Source organism: Xyrauchen texanus, chromosome 15 (assembly GCF_025860055.1).
Source record: "Xyrauchen texanus isolate HMW12.3.18 chromosome 15, RBS_HiC_50CHRs, whole genome shotgun sequence".
NCBI classification, from domain to species: domain Eukaryota; kingdom Metazoa; phylum Chordata; class Actinopteri; order Cypriniformes; family Catostomidae; genus Xyrauchen; species Xyrauchen texanus.
In genome coordinates this window covers 20,687,109-20,705,732 of record NC_068290.1, presented here as the reverse complement: position 1 = coordinate 20,705,732, position 18,624 = coordinate 20,687,109, and the positions used below count along the sequence as shown (strand labels likewise).

At 42.0% G+C, this 18,624-nt stretch overlaps 2 protein-coding genes and 1 non-coding gene across 3 annotated transcripts; 1 reads left to right on the top strand and 2 right to left on the bottom strand.

Moving 5' to 3' along the window:
- Window positions 1–4,733: 4,733 nt before the first annotated feature.
- On the bottom strand, window positions 4,734–9,543 carry LOC127655934 (pyruvate dehydrogenase [acetyl-transferring]-phosphatase 1, mitochondrial-like). Its single transcript, XM_052144023.1, has 2 exons — window positions 9,441–9,543; window positions 4,734–8,560 (listed from the first exon to the last, which is right to left on the bottom strand). The coding sequence occupies exon 2, from the start codon at window positions 8,531–8,533 to the stop codon at window positions 6,989–6,991; it is 1,545 nt and encodes a 514-aa protein (XP_051999983.1). The 5' UTR covers window positions 8,534–8,560; window positions 9,441–9,543; the 3' UTR covers window positions 4,734–6,988.
- Window positions 9,544–12,053: 2,510 nt separating this feature from the next.
- ino80c (INO80 complex subunit C) lies at window positions 12,054–17,633 on the bottom strand. Its single transcript, XM_052144275.1, has 5 exons — window positions 17,263–17,633; window positions 16,951–17,049; window positions 13,768–13,879; window positions 13,476–13,543; window positions 12,054–13,322 (listed from the first exon to the last, which is right to left on the bottom strand). The coding sequence occupies exons 1-5, from the start codon at window positions 17,494–17,496 to the stop codon at window positions 13,191–13,193; spliced, it is 645 nt and encodes a 214-aa protein (XP_052000235.1). The 5' UTR covers window positions 17,497–17,633; the 3' UTR covers window positions 12,054–13,190.
- On the top strand, window positions 12,244–12,316 carry trnat-ugu (transfer RNA threonine (anticodon UGU)). Its single transcript has one exon. It is a non-coding gene; the product is annotated as a tRNA-Thr (tRNA).
- Window positions 17,634–18,624: the final 991 nt, after the last annotated feature.

Below are 18,624 nucleotides of genomic sequence, written 5' to 3'. Positions count from 1 at the left end.
AAGCGCACGAGCGCGTACTCGACCGCTATCATTTCCAGACAATTTATGTGAAGGAGCTTTTCCTGAACTGACCATAGGCCGAAAACCGGAGAGCCCTAGCAGACCGCGCCCCAACCCGTGTTGGACGCCGCCTGTCGAGATGACTTTTCGGGCGAGATACAGCTCCCATTGTCACTCCCCGCTGATACCATTCAGCCACTGTCCAGGGCTGCAGAGCTGATATACAGGTCTGAGTCACCTTGATGGGCTGGCGGCCTGTGGCCCAAGCCCGGCGAGATGCGCTGGTGTTTAGCCAATGCTGAAGCGGGCGATGTGCAGTAAACCCAGCTGAAGTACTGCTGCGGCTGAGGCCATGTAACCTAGCACTCTCTGGAATTTCTTCAGAGGCGTGAGGCTGTTCATCTGAAAAGATGCGGCTAGTCGCTGAACACGGCGCGCGGCTGTGTAGATAAGCGAGCCGCCATTGCCACGGAGTCTAGTTCTATTCCCAGGAAGGAAATGGTCTGACTGGGCTGTAGTGAGCTCTTGGTCCAATTGACTGCAAGACCCAAACTGTTCAGATGGCTGAGGAGAACTGCTCTGTGAGACAGAAGCTCCATATGTGACTGAGCCATAATCAGCCAGTCGTCCAAATAGTTCAGAATTCGCAAACCCTGACTCACGAGGGGTGCGAAGCCGCGATCCATGCACTTCGTGAAAGTACGGGTGCTAAGGACAGGCCGAACGGAAGGACGGTGTATTGATAAACCTGGCCGCCGAGGCTAATCTCAAGAATGGCCTGTGACGGGATTATCTGAATCTGAAAGTATGCATCTTTCAGATCGAGAGAAATAAACCAGTCCCCTGGCGCACATGCGCGAGGAGTTTCCTGATTGTAAGCATTTTGAACGGTCTTTTGCAAGCACCTTGTTCAAAACCCTGAGATCTAATATGGGTCTGAGGCCGCCGTGTTTCTTGGGAACAAGAAAATAACGGCTGTAAAGCCCCGACTCGCTCAGAGAGGGTGGCACTTTTTCTATGGCCCTTTTGCACAGAAGGCTTGCTATTTCTGAACGAAGCATGCACGCTGCTTCCGTGTTCACAGTGGTTTCGAGCCGCGCTCTGAAGCGAGGAGGGCGGCGATGGAACTGTAGCAAATAGCCCTGTTGTATTGTGCTTAACACCCACTTGGATATCCCTGGAATAGCTTCCCACGCTTTGAAGCGTAACGCTAGAGGGTGAATAGCCAATTCGCTCTGATTGCCGCACACAGAGCGCTGAACAAAATGTGTGAGCGCGTTTAGTGTGTTCATGCATGATTGCTCGCAGACAGCATGAACAGGCTGTTTTGTGAGTGACTTCCGATTGGAATGAATGGGGAAAGAGTCACATCTGTTACGTGATGCGCAAGCATAGTCATGGGCACGGGACTTACACACAGAGGAATGGTTGCTGGTCGTGTGACAGAGCGGGCAGAGAATGGGCGCGCGCACGCATTTGTGGGCGCCTTCATTGACTCTGACGCTCGAGCGGTTCAGTAATCGCTTTATGTGAGCGTGCTCTGGTGGGGACACGAGACATGCAGTGCTTGTGTGCAGAAGTGAACACTGGATTGTGGGCACATTTTCTACACATAGGGCTGGTCGTGTGACAGAGTGGGCAGAGAATGGGCGCGCAGACGCAATTGTGGGCGCTTTCATTGACTCTGACGCTCGAGCGGTTCGTGAATCAGCTTTATGAGAGCGTGCTCTGATAGGGGCACGGGATGTGTTATGCTTGTGTGTAGGGGCTAACACTGGGTTGTGGGCACTTTTTCTACACATAAGACATGTTTGCTCTTTACAAGATTTGTTTGGGTCGCCGTGAAAACGGCGCTTGAGCGCAGGCAAGCGGGCAGTGTCACCGGCTTGTTGGCTGCTAAATTCACCACTGTAGTAGCCTGAGAGAAGGGGACTGACAGGGGCAAAGCTTTGACGGTGGTCCGCCGCGGCGGACTGAGCCGCCGCTTGTTCAACAAAGTTAGGAAGACTTCGGTTGCTCTGGTTTCAGCGCTACCTTAAATCGAGGCCCGCTGGGGCGGCGGTCTGAGCGCTGATCGAGGGCGGCCGCCCTGTCGACGCTGAGAAGTCTGAGTTTGTTGAACTGGGCGCTGTGAAGAGGCTCGTGCAGGAGGCTGATCACGTGAGCGGCCTGCAGAGGAGCTTAGCGCGACGCCGCAGGAAGAGGTTCATGGCTTGGGTGGCTTTCTGGACTTCTGAGAAGCGGTCAACAATGCCACTCACCGCGGAGCCGAAGAGACCGGTCGGAGAGAGCGGTGCGTTGAGGAACGTGGAGCTCTGCTTCTCCCATGTCGGCTAGTGTTAGCCATAAGTGTCTCTCGGTCACAGTCAGCGAGGCCATGCACTTCCCTAGAGCTTGGGCTGCAGCTTTGGTAGCGCGAAGGGCGAGGTCTGTCGCGCTCGAGATCAGTAACAGCCTCTGGGTGCCTGCCTTTCTCATCCCACTCCGAAGAAGGTCTGCTTGTAGGATCTGTAAAACGGCCATTGAGCGCAGAGCAGATGCGCTTGGCCGGGCGGCGGAATAGGCGCGGCCAACATAGGCGGAAGTCGCTCTGCAGGCCTTAGACGGGAGCACAGGCTTGGAATGCCATCTCGTGGAGGGCGGACAAAGGTGTGCTGCTACCGAGTCCTCGACCGGGGGGATGGAGGAGTAGCCTCTCTCAGTGGCGCCGTCCACCGACGCGAGAGAGGTGGAGACGTGGGAACGGGTCCTGGCTGAAAAAGGAGCGTTCCACGACTTTGCAAGCTCCGTATGTAATTCCGGCAGGAAGGGAGGTGTAGAGAGGCGATGGCTTTGAAGAAAGCAGCCGTCGTGTCTGTTGGGTGCCTGCTCAGGGGGCGGTGACCACTCGAGCCTGAGGCGGTCGACGGCCTGTGTGAGGAGGCGTGTTAACTCCCCTTCGACTCCGGCGCGGGTCCTGCTGGATTCCTGGGCCGAGGAGGAGGCTTGGGAGCCTGACCACTCCTCGCTGTCCGAGCCATGATGGAACAGCGGCCCTTATCCTCCGCCTCGTCATCCGAGATGGCAGCAGTGCGGCCGCCGGCAGCAACTGCGCGATCCCGGGGCGGGAGGGTGAAAGCGATGCTCGAGGGAGAGGCTCCGGCGAGGCAGTCGCTTCAACCACAGTTTCCGGCAGCCTTTGTGAGCGGCGCTTCTTCCTGCGTGGCTGAAGGTAAGGCGGCGCGGCGGTTTCTGCTTTGAGCGCTCGAGTCGAGCCCGCAGGGTCGACATCCGTAGCTCCTCGCAGAAATCGCGATCCGCCCTCAGTGAGGGCGAGCTCTGCGTGCCCCAGTCCCAGGCAGAGAGCGCAGATGATGTGGCGGTCTCCTGTGCTGAGAAGGGCGCGACATGAGGCGCAAGTGGAGCGAGGCATCTTGAAAAAGACGCTCGTACTCTTTTGTGAATAGTTCGTGAGAACTAGCTTGCTGAATAAAAGGATACGTCGCCGGATGGCGAGCTTCGCAGGATGGCTGAAGGTGGCTGAGACGGCCGGCTTCTTCTAGCGCTGTCCACGCTTGCTTGATGCCCCTCGAACGGCGACGCGGCTTCCAGGTCAGCGATGCGAAGAGCTTCGCTGAAGAGATGAAAATCAGGGTTCCAGCCTACGAACTACGCTTATATGCACTCTAGTCACGCCCATTTTGGCGGGCTTTGATGCAGTGAGCCGCGGACGCCTCTCATTGGATGCGAGTTCGCCCAAGCTCGTCTATAGGCTGCAGCAGTTGCCACAGAGCAACCTATGAGCTCGCTAGCTAGCCCGGCTCAAGGTCTGCAGCTGCCGCACTGCGTTGACAATGGATACAAAAATTAAGGATAATTTTTTGGCTTCAATATCTCAGAAAAGATGAATCTTTCCCGTAGCGTAAGCTAGCTTACGCAATACGAGAGAACCTCTCGTAAGAGAACTCATACAAGTTTATCTTGAACTTTGTAAAATTATGTGTGTATCATTGTATGTTAGTAATGGACCGTTTTTAGAGGTGTTTACAAACGCAATGTGTAATTTTATTTTATTTGTGATCACAGCGGGCACATCTACTTCCACCTCAATGAAACGGCATATGTCTTCATTTGTTTAGTAGCTTGGCACAGCCCTTGATGTGGATTTTGAATAAACCATGAAGTTGGTTTGCTTGGAAACAAAACGAGTTCTTCAAATACAGTATTCATGGACTTGCTAATTAGATAATCAAAAACAATTATAATATTTCCTTTACCATAACATTGTGTATCGCTAGATAATTTAAGTTTATTTCACGCTAAGCAGTTCTCTAATATATGTACTGTCTTTAGAAATAATGTGAAACGTGGAAGTAGACGGATTATTAATATGAGGGAAAATAATAATCTGCCCTTAACTGTAGAATTCTGTTTGCTTGAATTCTGACGTTTGTTTTTAGGCAAAGCAATTCTATTTTTCAAGTAATAACTTTAGAAATTACAAAGAGCTGGAGGAGGCAGCAGAGACAATCATAATTATCCACATCGATAGATGGCAGTACAGCGTCTAACACCACTGTGAAAGTACACGAAGAAGAGCAGTGCTAACGGCAGCTAGACAACTGTTAATTCTTCTTAACCAGAAAGTTCATCTTTGGAACAAGTGTGAATATGCAAAGTTTGTATAAACTCTGCATTTAGTAAATAATTTAAATAAAACCAAAATAATATTTTTCTTACGAAATTTGTTTGGTTAAAACTCTTTTATTAAAACATTCTAAATACAAAAGAGCAAGAGTACCTGCACAAGGCATTTTCATGCACCAGCAAAGAGTAACGTTGTTATACACTTGTGACATGCTGCTAAATAATGTTAAAAATACTTTACATTTTTAACTTAACAAGCTGCAGCATACATCCACTTCAAGTATTAAGCATTTGCTTTTCCAAGAAAAAGCAGTCTCTATTTACATATTTGCAAACGTGTGGACCATACCTTTATAACAGTATTACCTCAATAACACTGTTTGCTGATGGACTATTACTCTAAAAATGTTATATTGTAATCAGCAGTGCGTGTTCTTTCTTGTGCAAAAGTATAGCCTGAAGACAGACTAGAAAGTACAATCAGACACAGATTTATGGTTTTAACCTTGCTAAATAACCCTCTGACAAAGAGAAGGAAGAACAACTTTATGGCACTGATTCAACATGGAAATCAAATAAATGACTTTAGAAACACAATCCTTCAGGTTTATATTTTCTCTGTGTAGTGTTAACATACAGATGGGGTTTTGTATGCTTATGAGTTCAAAGAAGCTTGATTGTATATATTTGTGTGTGTGTGTCATTAACCTTTGTTTCCTAAAATACCTGTTCTTACCCTTACAGACAGGCCCAGCAAACCTCAGGCAACCAAAGAGGAATTTCAGCAATGGCCAGCAGCACAACAGATATACCATAAATATCAGGGGGACTGGGGTAAGAATGGCATGAGAAAATATTTTGCATACATAAAAATGGCAATTAAGGAACAATCTGGAACTTCTGTCTTACTTTGCAAGCCCCAACCTCTGGTTCCAAAAAAAAAAGAAAATTTTGACAATAATGAGAAGGTACGTTGGTTGAGCAAACTATGTTTCAATTAACCTTTGAACTACAAGACTCTTCAAGAAAGAGCACCTACTAATCAAATAAAGAATGATTACAACTGCAAGTGGCACTAAAACAAACCTCAGCAAGCAAAGGCCATTATAAAAACCAATCCCAAAAACAACATTATTTTCCAGGGTAAGTAGTGGCATTGGACAAATAAAAATACATAAGAAATGTAAGTTTCATTTCAACTTACATAAAACATTAAGGCAACTTCTCTCATTAAACAGCCTTATCACATTTACAGATCATTAAAGTGTAAAGTACTTGTTTTGACCTATTTTGCCTTCTATCTCATTCTACAGAGTGGCCAATAAACAGGGCCAATAGGTTTGATTACTCATATCTTAAAAATACATAAAGGCGTTTTTACGGTTTCTGGCGTACTACTACGACTTTTTGTAAACAATAAAATGATGTCACTGTGACATCATCGTGAGCAACAAATAAATGAGTAAATTGTTTAGATAAGTTTTCAGTGTCAGTAAACTTAGGTGATTCTTTCTCCATGTTGCCCCTTTTTTGGAGCCAAATGATTTTTTTATTTGAAGGAAGTTGTTGCATAATTTTGTTGACAAAAAGTCGTAGAAGTATGCCAAAAATCTTGTTAACTGCTTTATGCATATTTTTGTTGTTGTTATTATTAACCATTTTTATTGATTCCATTCATATGTTTAATTGTCGGGTAGGGGGGAATTTTTGGGGGGAGGGGTTTAATGTATATAATTGTTTCCGTATTTTTTGTTGCGTTGGTTTGTCTTTTTAAGATATGAGCAATCAAACATAGTGGCCCTGTTTTTTTAGGGCCACCCTGAATATCTCTCCTTCTATCACCCTGTTTTAATGACCTTTGTATTCATTTTCTTTTCATTCATTGATTCATTCAAAACAAATTAGTAAAAAAAAATAAAAGCCTACATGTTACATTAAAGCAGATTTTGGCACATTACAGTCATCCTGACCATTAATAGTCTCTCCACAGTACAAAGTGTGCTTCATTTATATTAGTGCATTTGAACATGTATGCAAGTTCCAGTCTTGATTATGTTTTGTATTATAACATGTTAAATAGTCTGTGTTGGGCTTAGCATGACTTTTTCTGTTTGGATTCATTGCCACATATAACATGATGAGAATCAACCGCTCGCCTGCTGATATATTAAGATTCCCCTCAAAGGCAGCTGCCATAAATGTGTGAAAATAAAAACGAACATAAAAGTATACACACAGATCAATACATTCCACTGATATAGTTGATGTGCTGATATTACCGACAATGCGGCGATGAGATTTAGATAGAATTGATGATACAGTATATGTAACAGAAAGCATGTGACAAACAGTATGTCCAGTTCTACTGTCCGCCAATGACATGTGGGTTAAACTGCACTAAAATGATCGTAATATCGTCTCTATACATGCGAGCTAATTCTTCTGGCAAGCTTAGCATCTTTGACAATCTCTCATGGTCCACCAACCCAAACTCATTATTCCCCACCGCGTGTCGGATCAGGTGTGTCGCGGAATTCTGGTCCTCAAATGTAGAGGAGATCCGAGCCTTCCTCTCCTCCAACAAGCCTTGCATCTGCCCCAGGGTCACCTTGAAGCCACCAACACTGACCGGCTGCTGCTGGTGCACTCCAGTAAGATGCTCACCAACAATCCTCACCACCTCCTGCCTGTGTAAAGTTTCCCACAGCCCATCCGAGCCCAGAACCAGAAAACGGTCCTGCGGACGGAGACGATGTCGTGTCACTTCTGGTTCTGCTGTAAGGTAAGGTGGCGTGTGGTAGTTTGGAGGGATGAACTTGGCATGTTCGTTCTCATGGAGCTGATCCGGTCCAGACTCCAGAACACGACGCTGGAGCTCGATGCTCCACTTGAATTTTACATCTCCAAATGCGCGAAAGGGCATGAGTAATCCCAACAGGCGATCCTGCTTAACTACAGTTTTGGCCTCGGAAAGTGGGTGCTCCGACAGCACACGCTGCACCTCAGATTCGTTCTGTGCATTGTGGTCATTGGTAAGAGTGAGTGCGGAAAAAGAGCCATCGGGTTCCTGTACGCCCAGCACTGCACGCCCATCTCCAGTGTTGGCGATATGCAGCTCGTTACCATCTATATGCGCAACACACGCAGTAGCGCCTGAGAATGCTACGCGAAGAACCCAGTAGTGCAAGAAAGCATTAGGGTCACCAACTTGGGCTTCAAGGGATATGTCATTGTCCAACCTTTTAAAGGCACTCACAAGTGCTTCTCCAACATCAGGTCGCTCCCCAGGGTTGCTCAGATCCAGCAGCTCCTGCCAATACGTGCGCAAGCTGGAGAAGTAGAGGCGTGAGGCTTCCTTACTGAAATAGTCGTTGGGATGCTTGTGCCACTGCAGAACTGGGTGAAGTGGTCGACCGCTCTCCACTGCATTCTCCATCTCCACCAGTGTCTCGTGCGGTAGCAATGAAACAGCGATGTAGTAGAAGAGCCTTTCGCTGAGTGCCTGCGCACAGGCACAGCCCGCATGCCCATCAAAAACACCATAAAGCATGCCACGGGTTTGTAAGCATGTGGCCGCACTTCGCCGATCCTCAATTGGTGCATTTGCAGGTAGCTGATTGCTGTCAAAGCCCATGACTGAACTGAGGTTTTTGCCATCAAACTCAGGAACTTTGAAGCTGTACTCATTAGCTTTTAAGATGCTGTTAACCTGAGGTGGGGTCAGGTAATAGGTGTGCAATGCAGCTGAGGCCCTGTATCCTCGTGACTGGTGCCAACTGTGTGGCTGACTTGCATCGGTGCAGGGATGAGGAGACTGGCAGCAGGTTTGGTATGTAATGGAGGGCACCAAGATTTGACTCAATTTTCTGCCGTGAATGACCCTGAATAGTTGGGAGGATGCAGCCATGATGATTTGACTTTACCCTCAAAGGACCTGTAGGAAACCATAGTTTAATTACAAAAATGTATCAAAACTCATATTTTCCACTGTGAAAAAAAAAAAAAAAGGTCTACAATTACATTAGAAGTCTGGTTGGCCCTTATCAACGAAGATTAATAGACACTCTAACAGAATTAGTCAAACCCATTCCATTCTGCAAGGGAGAGCAACCCAATGCTATTTATAGTCCCACACCGCCACTACATTCTTGGCATTCCCAGTTTGGACACATTGACCGCACCACTACCTATTACTGCCCCCGTATCATTTAACAATTACATAAAGTATTGGGGTTTCAGTTCAGTGTTTCAGGTGCAAATAGAATACTCGCATAGTACATTATTTGACTGGAATACATTCGCAAGCTGGAAACAGTTTTTAAAGAAGTGGATAAAATAAGAATGAATTCACGCGCGGTTTAAATTTACAAGAGAATGTGGGACAGATGCATCATATTACAACATCAAACATTCAATAATTTTTCGGGAACGATTTTAATTTGCAACTGTATTGATAAAAATACAGAGCAAATAACATGAAAGGGAAACGCAGCACAGTAATGTGCTACGCCCCGTCCACATCACCCAACATACTCGCTGCAAAGTTGCCATATTGTTTACACTGGGGCTTGGTATTGGTAACATAAGTGAATAGACATCTTCGCAGAGATGCGTCATTTTTAAATATTTCCTGTAATAGGCCATTGAGATACCACAAGGTCTGAACTGAAAACCACTGGTTTAATGCCAGTTACTACAGTGGACCGAATACATGCAAATGCTCGTAAAATACGCCGTTTCCAAATCATTGCACGCGATCGTTGCATACTGCATTGGCAGTTCATTACAGACAAAGACAATATGAACATTCTTACCTGAGGATCTTGGTGGGTTGCAGGGATTGTTGCCGATGTTTGATCAGACTACATTAGTTCATATACACCCACCCCCACCCGCATCCTGCGAGCCTGTTTTGCCTCTACACTCACCGACCAGATGATTGGTTCACTAATGTAGCTGCAGCGTCATCAGAAGGGTACTTAACTCCTGTTGTTCCGGTCAGATCAACCCTAGAGTGCATACCGAGCAATCTGGCATTCAGAGATGCATGAAATTGTGCAAAACAGTGATTCTAGAGAAAAATCACTGTGCAGGGCACCCTTAAGAGAGAGAAAAATAGGCTACATTATTATGAGAATGGTTCCTTTCCCTTTAGGCCCGTATCTGTAAAATATGTGCTGTATTATAATTGAAACTTTGTTGCACTAAAAATTCACAAGGTATTTTATATGCTGTTGCTTTTTCATCTAAGCACTACAACCAGTACTAACTGTAATCTGAATACCATTGTTGTGATAGCATGGTATTTTTTTTTTTTTTGTCTATTTTTGGTAAAAAAACAAAAACATTTAATTCCATAATTTTTTCCACTCTGATGAGTCTGTTTTGTTTACAGCTCCATTCACTCTAGATTCCAAAGCAGTTTCTTGGCTCATACTTTCTACTGATCTGTCTAGAGAGAGGTACATTAATACCTCTTTGGCTGAACTTGATTCAATCGTGGATCATGGTTCTACATGTTTGAAATGAGTTTTCTTAACTCAGTTTTATTATGTAATCTCAACACAAACACCTTTTTTCAAACACTTGTTTAGAAAGATCCTAGTTTAATTGGGTAAACCCAACAAAATTAGACGTGTCAGTGTAACTTGATGTACTAACTAGTGAAAGTAAATGTTAGCATGCTAAACACATGCTGGTACAATGTAGTTTATTAAATATGCTATGGTTAGCAGCTTAGCAATTGCGTGACGAAGCAAGCAATCAATTTTTACATGCGCAATTTACCCTTCTTCATCATTAGATAAAGCTACACTCTTCACCATATAACCCCCAAAACTGCAACATAACAGAACTCTTTTAAATCTCAAAATAAAACATTAAACTAACAAATATCCCCCTTTATAATCCTCTTACACAAAAACATAACATGACATTTAATTTTATCACTTAACATTTACTCTGGAGTCCCATGCATGGTAGACAATGGAAATCTCCTGCCCGGTTTCATCAATTCTAAATTAACACCACAAAAAGTATTCATGTAGTCCCAACTCAAATAGATTAAGTAAACTTCCATTTTACAAATGTTAATGAATAGAACACAATTAAATCAAGTAGACTAAATGTTCTAGAATTGTGTTGCTTTAGTTCATTTTAATATATAAGTAAATTAAACAAGCAGCAAAACAATTTTTTTTGCGTGTACAGTGATACAATTCAAAACCTTCCTAAGATTTTTGATGACTGGTTAATGATCTGAGGCCTTTAACAGAGCATCAAACCAAAATAAAGTAAAAGTTGTCTATAAAGGAATATTCTGGGTTCAATACAAGTTCAATCGACTGCATTTGTGGCATAATGTTGATTACAACAAAAATGTATTTTGACCCACCGCCTTTTATATATATATATATATATATATATATATATATATATATATATATATATATATATATATATATATATATATAGATGTAACCAATATGCGTGTTAACATGATTTTAGTATTATAAAATCACTAATGTTTTCTGTGTAAATTTATAGCCAATTTTACAACTTCTTTTTCCATCACATTTCTGACCCAGTAACTAACAAACCTCTTAACACATTCATAACTACCTGTACTAAGACAGCTGTTCCATACTCCTGTAGTTATTGTACCTTAGCATCTTAAGATCTTATTTATAACAATGTCTATAAAAACAGAAAAATACAGCAATATCTGATCTGACTACTAAATACATTTTAAATGTTTAGATCTGGCTTGATCAAAAACATAAAAAAAAAGATTGACAGAATCTTAAAATGCAAACAGAATTTTTTTTTCTTCATGTGAAGAGGGATGTGTGAAATTTCAAATATTTACATACCCCTTTCTTGGCAACCACAGCATTAATCCATTCATAGCTGAGATACAGATATTTAGCCATAAAATAACCTGCATGGCGACTGTTTTCACTGTTCACCATATGGTTTAAAAAAATAATTTAAAGATTAACCTTCAGTCTCTAAATGCAATAGAGTTCCAGGGTTCATTTTAGACTCTGAAAATGAATAAAAGTGTCCAACTGATAACAACACTCAAATTTCTGATAGTGTATCAGTGTTTTAATATTAAACTGTATGTGGTCCACTTTTGTTTTTATATAGTAGTATTACCAATTGTTCTCAGAGCCACAACACTGATGAGTTGTTTTTATTAAATGACCTCCGATGTGCTATAAATGTACACAAAAACAACATAGTACTTAATTAAAAAAAGGTATTCTGCAATGAGCGATTTCACAACAACATACAAGAAAATGGCCTATCTATTGTCTGATCTGATCCTGCTCTTTACACTTTTCTCCAGTGTAAAACAAACAAACATTAATTGTGACCCATTCATATGTATGTGCAGGGAATTCTAAGCTCAAACAATTGAATGGCCACTTCGGTCAATATCCCAAGAGGCTGTCTGAATGAGTGTAAATAAGAGCCTTACAGTTCACACATTAAGATGTAACTACTTTATCACACCATCGAAACTTTGGGCTGTCTGCCAAGCCAAATATTTAGGTGTGACTAGATGTATGAACTAACAAAAAGGAAACAAGCTTGACTGGTGTTAGGTGAGGCTCCATAGCTCAGTGGTTAGAGCACTGGTCTTGTAAACCAGGGGTCGTGAGTTCGATCCTCACTGGGGCCTACCATATTACATTTTGATATCTGACCTTCAAAGAGTCATGAAAATGATCCTGGGTTTGGAACAAGCACATTGTGAATGATGGAATACCACATGGCATTCTGTGTATACCAGGATTAATAAGAACCTTCATGCATAAGGAAAGAAATGTAGCCACCAATGCAAGTAGCTGGACCGTCAAAAAAACAACACCTCCAGCAGATGTGGAGGGTGGAAAAAGCTGGTGTTAAGCCTTCTTGATCAGCTCCACCATGGCCTCTCTTATTGGCATGGATAAAGAGCCATCCTACAGGTGGCCAAGCTCCAGGAAGCATTCTTCCAAAACAAATCATAAAATCAAAGACTTTATTCATAGATGGTAAGACAAAACATTGTATGCTGTTCCTAATTGGGTGGAGGTTTGTTCCTTTTAACCACCAGAGGGTGCCTTAGGGACCTGTTTCTGTTTATTGAGTTTATGATCTAATTTGCAATAGGTTCTTGTTTGCACCTGTGAAGAGGAATATGTGAGAATTTGTTTTAATGTATAATTTGATACATCATAATCCTGGTGGAGGGTAGCAAAATAAAATATATCAAGGAATCAGCTACAATGCATTTTATTTGCCCATTAGTGTAATATCTAATATAATCACATTTTGTCCAACTCAAGACTTTTATTTAAAAGTTTGTCATAGGTCAAACCAGCTCTACAGAGGAACCCCTAGAGGGGTATATTATATTGCGGTAGCCAAACATATTCACTATTAAAGGTAACCATAAACATCCACAAATATCAGAATATGATCAGTGTCTGATTGAGTATGCAGGTCCTTTAGATACTGTAGCACCCTGTGGTCAGTCAGCATGTATGTGTGTGGGAGAGTTGTATTCTCTCTCACGGTACAATGCAGTTGGCTTTACGGAGAGACAGATATCCCGTCACCACATCTGTAGGTAACTGGCGGATGTAAGAAAACTCCTCTGTCGATGCAAAGCGTAATTTAGTTTGAGGGTCAGTGTAGTTTGCCTAGAACAAAGATGCAAAAATAATTAAGTGTAGTAAGATAAAGTCTTGATACTTCAGATCAATGAATTTAGTGTCACACACCTCTCAAAAAATAACAATTACTTCTACACATCATTAACTGATAACATTTTACAACAGATAAAACAGACTTACAGGAAGACCCGAGATGTCAGAGTACTTTTTAGCAGGTTTCATCGAAGGAAGCGCATCTATGCTACAGTCTGACAGAAGCCGAAAGACAAAAGGAAATTAAATATTGTAGATCACAAGTAAATCTACAGATACAATAACAATCTCTGCCATGACTTTGAATAAATAAATAAATGCATCAGTCTACAAACATGTTTTGAACATTTTTCCCAACAGATGTTTAAAACATTATATTGATCAATTAATGTGATTCTTTAGTTTAAATATACCCTTTATTACTAGAAGTTAGACTCACAGTTGGGATCATTGATTTTCCATGGCAGTGCTTTCTCTGCTGCCAGAATCTGCTTCAGATTCTTCCACGTCCGATTCTTCTTCCCTGCAGCTGCTCCACCAATACCTGAGTGCTAGTGAGGGGAAAATAATTTAAGCTCTTGCACATAGTAAGATGCATAACTTTTCAGTACAATTCAGAAAAATCTTATATGCTTACACAGTTTCTTGAATATTAATGAATCAATAAAAACTTTCAACAATCTCTCGCTGTTTGACTCTCAAATCAGCAAACACAAAGAAAGAATTGAACTGCAAAATTAGGGTAAAGAAAATCTTATCTCTTAAGAATCATTGTTTAAAGGAATAGTTCACCCAAAAATGGAAATTCTCTCATCATTTACTCACCCTAATGCCATCCCAAAAGAGTATGACTTTCTTTCTTCTGCAGAACAGATACAAAGAGCTTTAGAAGAAAATCGCAGCTTTGTAGGTTTTATGAAGTTCCAAAAAGCACATTAAGGCAGCATAAAAGTAATCCATATGACTCAAGTGGTTACATCCATGTTTTCCAATTGGTTTTGGGTAAGAACAGACCAAAATGTAACTCCTTTTTAACTATTAATCTTGACATCAGCAGTTTCCTTGGTGATCGTGATTTCAAGCTTGATAACACTTCCTAGCGCAATCTAACACAGTGCACATGTATAAAGCACTAGGGAGTGTAATCAATCTTGAAATCATGATCGTGCCAAGAGACTGCAATGGCAAGATGTACAGTGAAAAAGCATTCCATTTTGGTCTATTCTCTCCCAAAACCAACTGGATCACTTCAGAAGACATGAGGTGCATGTCAAACTGCACTATTCTATGACATTTTTTGATGTATGTAGTGTGAGCAGTACGTTTACACTCAAAATGCAGCAAAAAGAAGTGTACTTTAAGTACCCAGATGATAAAACGTTTAATGTGGAATATCAGACACATCATGCACTCGAAGCATGCGGCTTGCTGTACATAGAGTTATCTGGCTGCACTGCTGGCCTAACAAAACAGTTTTACATAATCAAGAGTATAGCAGCTAGCGATAGTGGATACAGCACCTTACAAATGTGAGCGTAATACTTTACCTTCACCCCAAGCTGTGTGAATATGTATTGATTACATCTTTTCATCTGACAACACTGAAGAAATGACACTTTGCTAGTGAGTGTACAGCTTGTATAACAGTGTAAATTTGCTGTCCCCTCAAAATAACTAAACACATAGTCATTAATGTCTAAACCACTGGCAACAAAAGTGAGTACACCCCTAAGTGAAAATGTCCAAATTGGGCCCAATTCGCCATTTTCCCTCCCTGGTGTCACGTGACTCGTTAGTGTTACAAGGTCTCAGGTGTGAATGGGGAGCAGGTGTGTTCAATTTGGTGTCATCGCTCTCACACTCCCTCATACTGGTCACTGGAAGTTCAACATGGCACATCATGGCAAATAACTCTCTGAGGATCTGAAAAAAATAATTGTTGCTCTACATAAAGATGGCCAAGGCTATAAGAAGATTGCCAAGACCATACAGCGGTTTAACAGGACAGGTTCCACTCAGAACAGGCCTCGCCATGGTTGACCAAAGAAGCTGAGTGCACATGCTCTGCATCATATCCAGAGGCTGTCTTTGGGAAATAGACGTATGAGTGCTGCCAGCATTTCTGCAGAGGTTGAAGGGGTGGGGGGGGTGGGGGTCAGCCTGTCAGTGCTCAGACCATACGCCGCACACTGCATCAAATTGGTCTGCATGGCTGTCATCCCAGAAGGAAGCCTCTTCTAAAGATGATGCACAAGAAAGCCCACAAACAGCTTGCTGAAGACAAGCAGACTAAGGACATGGATTACTGGAGCCATGTCCTGTGGTCTGATGAGACCAAGATAAATTTATTTGGTTCAGATGGTGTCATGCGTGTGTGGCGGAAACCAGGTGAGGAGTACAAAAACAAGTGTCTTGCCTACAGTCAAACATGGTGGTGGGAATGTCATGGTCTGGGGAGCTACAGTTAATTTAGGGAACCATGAATGCCAACATGTACTGTGACATACTGAAGCAGAGCATGATCCCCTCCCTTCGGAAACTGGGCCGCAGGGCAGTATTCCAGCATGATAACGACCCCAAACACACCTCCAAGACAACCACTGCCTTGCTAAAGAAGCTGAGGGTGATGGACTGGCCAAGCATGTCTCCAGACCTAAACCCTATTGAGCATCTGTGGGGCATCCTCAAATGGAGGGTGGAGGAGCACAAGGTCTCTAACATCCACCAGCTCTGTGATGTCATTATGGAAAAATGGAAGAGGACTCCAGTGGCAACCTGTGAAGCTCTGGTGAACTCAATGCCCAAGAGGGTTAAAGCAGTGCTGGAAAATAATGGTGGCAACACAAAATATTGACACTTTGGTCCCAATTTGGACATTTTCACTTAGGGGTGTACTCCCTTTTGTTGCCAGCGGTTTAGACATTAATGACTGTGTATTGCGTTATTTTGAGGGGACAGCAAATTTACACTGTTGTACAAGCTGTACACTCACTACTTTACATTGTAGCAAAGTGTAATTTCTTCAGTGTTGTCACATGAAAAGATATAATCAAATATTTACAAAAATGTGAGGGGTGCACTCATTTTTGTGAGACACAAGTGTTGAACTGAGGTTGGCTAATCTGCTAAAACTAGCGGTAACGCTTCATGTGCACTTGAAACGTAACTTCCATCAGCTGTTAAACACTGGATGCTTCCGTGTAGTAAAAAAAAACATTAAGTGTACCATTTGGGATGATACAACACTTTAAAAATACATGCACTACATGGCTGAGTGCATAGTATATTTTGCAAGTGCATAGTGTATCATTTGGGACACAGCTATTGATTAAACCACTAGAGGCATATAGGTTACTTTTGTTACATTTATGTGCTTTTTGGAACTTCAAAGTTTTGGTCATCCATCTACTTTCAATGTAATGAACTACAGAGATGAGATGTTATTCTAAAAATCTTCATTTTGTATTCTGCAGAAGAAAGAAGTCATACACATCTGAGATGTCATGAGGGTGAGTAAATGATGAGACTTTTCGTTCTTTGTTGAACTATTCCTTTAATAAAAGCAAGAGCAGATTGTTTTGACAGTTCATCGAGCTCATAACACTCGTAATAAACGTCTTACCACAAAGTTGGGGTTTTTAAAAGGCAGGATTTTATTAGGGGATTCTACATCGACAGCGCCCACGGATTTTCCTTCAACAGTCCCCTCCACGGGAGCAACCTGACAGAAATGCAGCAACATATCAGTTATCAACGTCATTGTTCAACAAGCCACAATTCAAATCAGTTTTATTTGTCATGTGCAACTCCTAAAATCTATGAAATGTACGATTAATGTCATAAATAATTATTGATATCTCTGCTTCTGAAATGCAGTTATAAGGTCACCTATGAATATAAAAAATCTACGAATTGTAGGACATTTTATTTTAACCTGTACTTGAGGAGTAGACGCTACTGGCTGTATTTTTCTCTTTTTGCTGCAGCTGCTGCTGTTGTTGCTGTTATTATTTGGAGACAGGCCTGTATGTAAAGCGGGACTGACGGCTCGCTTCTTGCCACGGGCTTGAGCAACTAACGCCGCTGCTGTCTGAGCTTTACTCGTCGGGACTGTCGCTGGATTTAAATCCCTGATATTGGATGGCCCAGGAACGGACGGTGCAGACATTTGTCTTCTAAGTGTTTTACACAACACGCATAACCTGACAAAAAACGCGTCAACACGCTGTTAAATGCACGTTAGCCAGAAGCTAATCACAACATCCCTTTCACCCGGAAGCGGTAAGGAGGCTGTGCATTCTCTTTAGGATACGGTGCTACAGTTGATTCTGCCCGATGGTTCCTCTGTTGTTGGTAATATAGTAAAAATGCGACGTAAACATGGTCGCATTGCATTATTTACAATTACGATTAAAAATAAACACTTTATAATTTGGTTATATTTGTATGCATTAGTAAATATATTAGATACCATAAACTAATATTGAACAACTTCTTTTTACAACATTTGTTAATCATGCTTGGTGTTAAAAGTACAATTGTTTATTGTTAATTCATGCATTAACTAGTGTTAACATTAATATATATATATATTTTTTTTAATGTGTTAGTATATGTTGAAATTGAATGCCATTCCAGATGTGTATGACTTTCCTTCTGCAAAACACAAAGATTTTTAGATGAATATCTCCGCTCTGTAGTTCCATACAGTGCAAGTGAATGGTGACCAAAATTTTGAAACTCAAAAAAAGACCATAAAGGCAGCAAATAAGAATGCAGTGGTTTAATCCACTTCTTCTGAATAGATCCAATCGGGTTTGGGTGAGAACTGACTAAAATGTAACTCCTTTATCATTATAAATCTTGACATCAGCAGTCTCCTTGGCGATCATAATTTCAAGCTTGATTACCATTCACTTGTGTTGTATGGACCAACAGAACAGAGCTATTCCTCTAAAAATCTTTGTTTGTGTTCTGCAGAAGAAAGTCATGCATGTCTAGGATGGCATGAGAATTGTCATTTTTGGGTGAACTATTAATTTATTATATTCTTTATAACATTAACCAAGATTAAAAAGTTGTTAATTGATAGCTCATGCTAACTAATATTATACCTTGGCTTAATTCTGATTGGCTGGAATGTGTGCAGTGCAAACTAGCGCCGGATCAAACCACTGAATGCACAGGTAGTTCCGGTCAGTTTTAATCATCGCTCGATATTAATTTGCTGTTTGTAAACATAGGAACATAACATTACATAGTAATATAATGTAATTAAGCTTGTTTTGCACAGAGG

Coding starts and splice junctions, on each gene's coding strand:
- LOC127655934 (XM_052144023.1), bottom strand. CDS start 8,533: ATGGCTGCATCCTCCCAACTATTCAGGGTCATTCACGGCAGAAAATTG.
- ino80c (XM_052144275.1), bottom strand. CDS start 17,496: ATGTCTGCACCGTCCGTTCCTGGGCCATCCAATATCAGGGATTTAAAT. Junction 13,880..16,950: donor TTAAAAACCCCAACTTTGTG/GTAAGACGTTTA, acceptor TCCCCTCACTAG/CACTCAGGTATTGGTGGAGC. Junction 13,544..13,767: donor GAAAATCAATGATCCCAACT/GTGAGTCTAACT, acceptor GGCTTCTGTCAG/ACTGTAGCATAGATGCGCTT.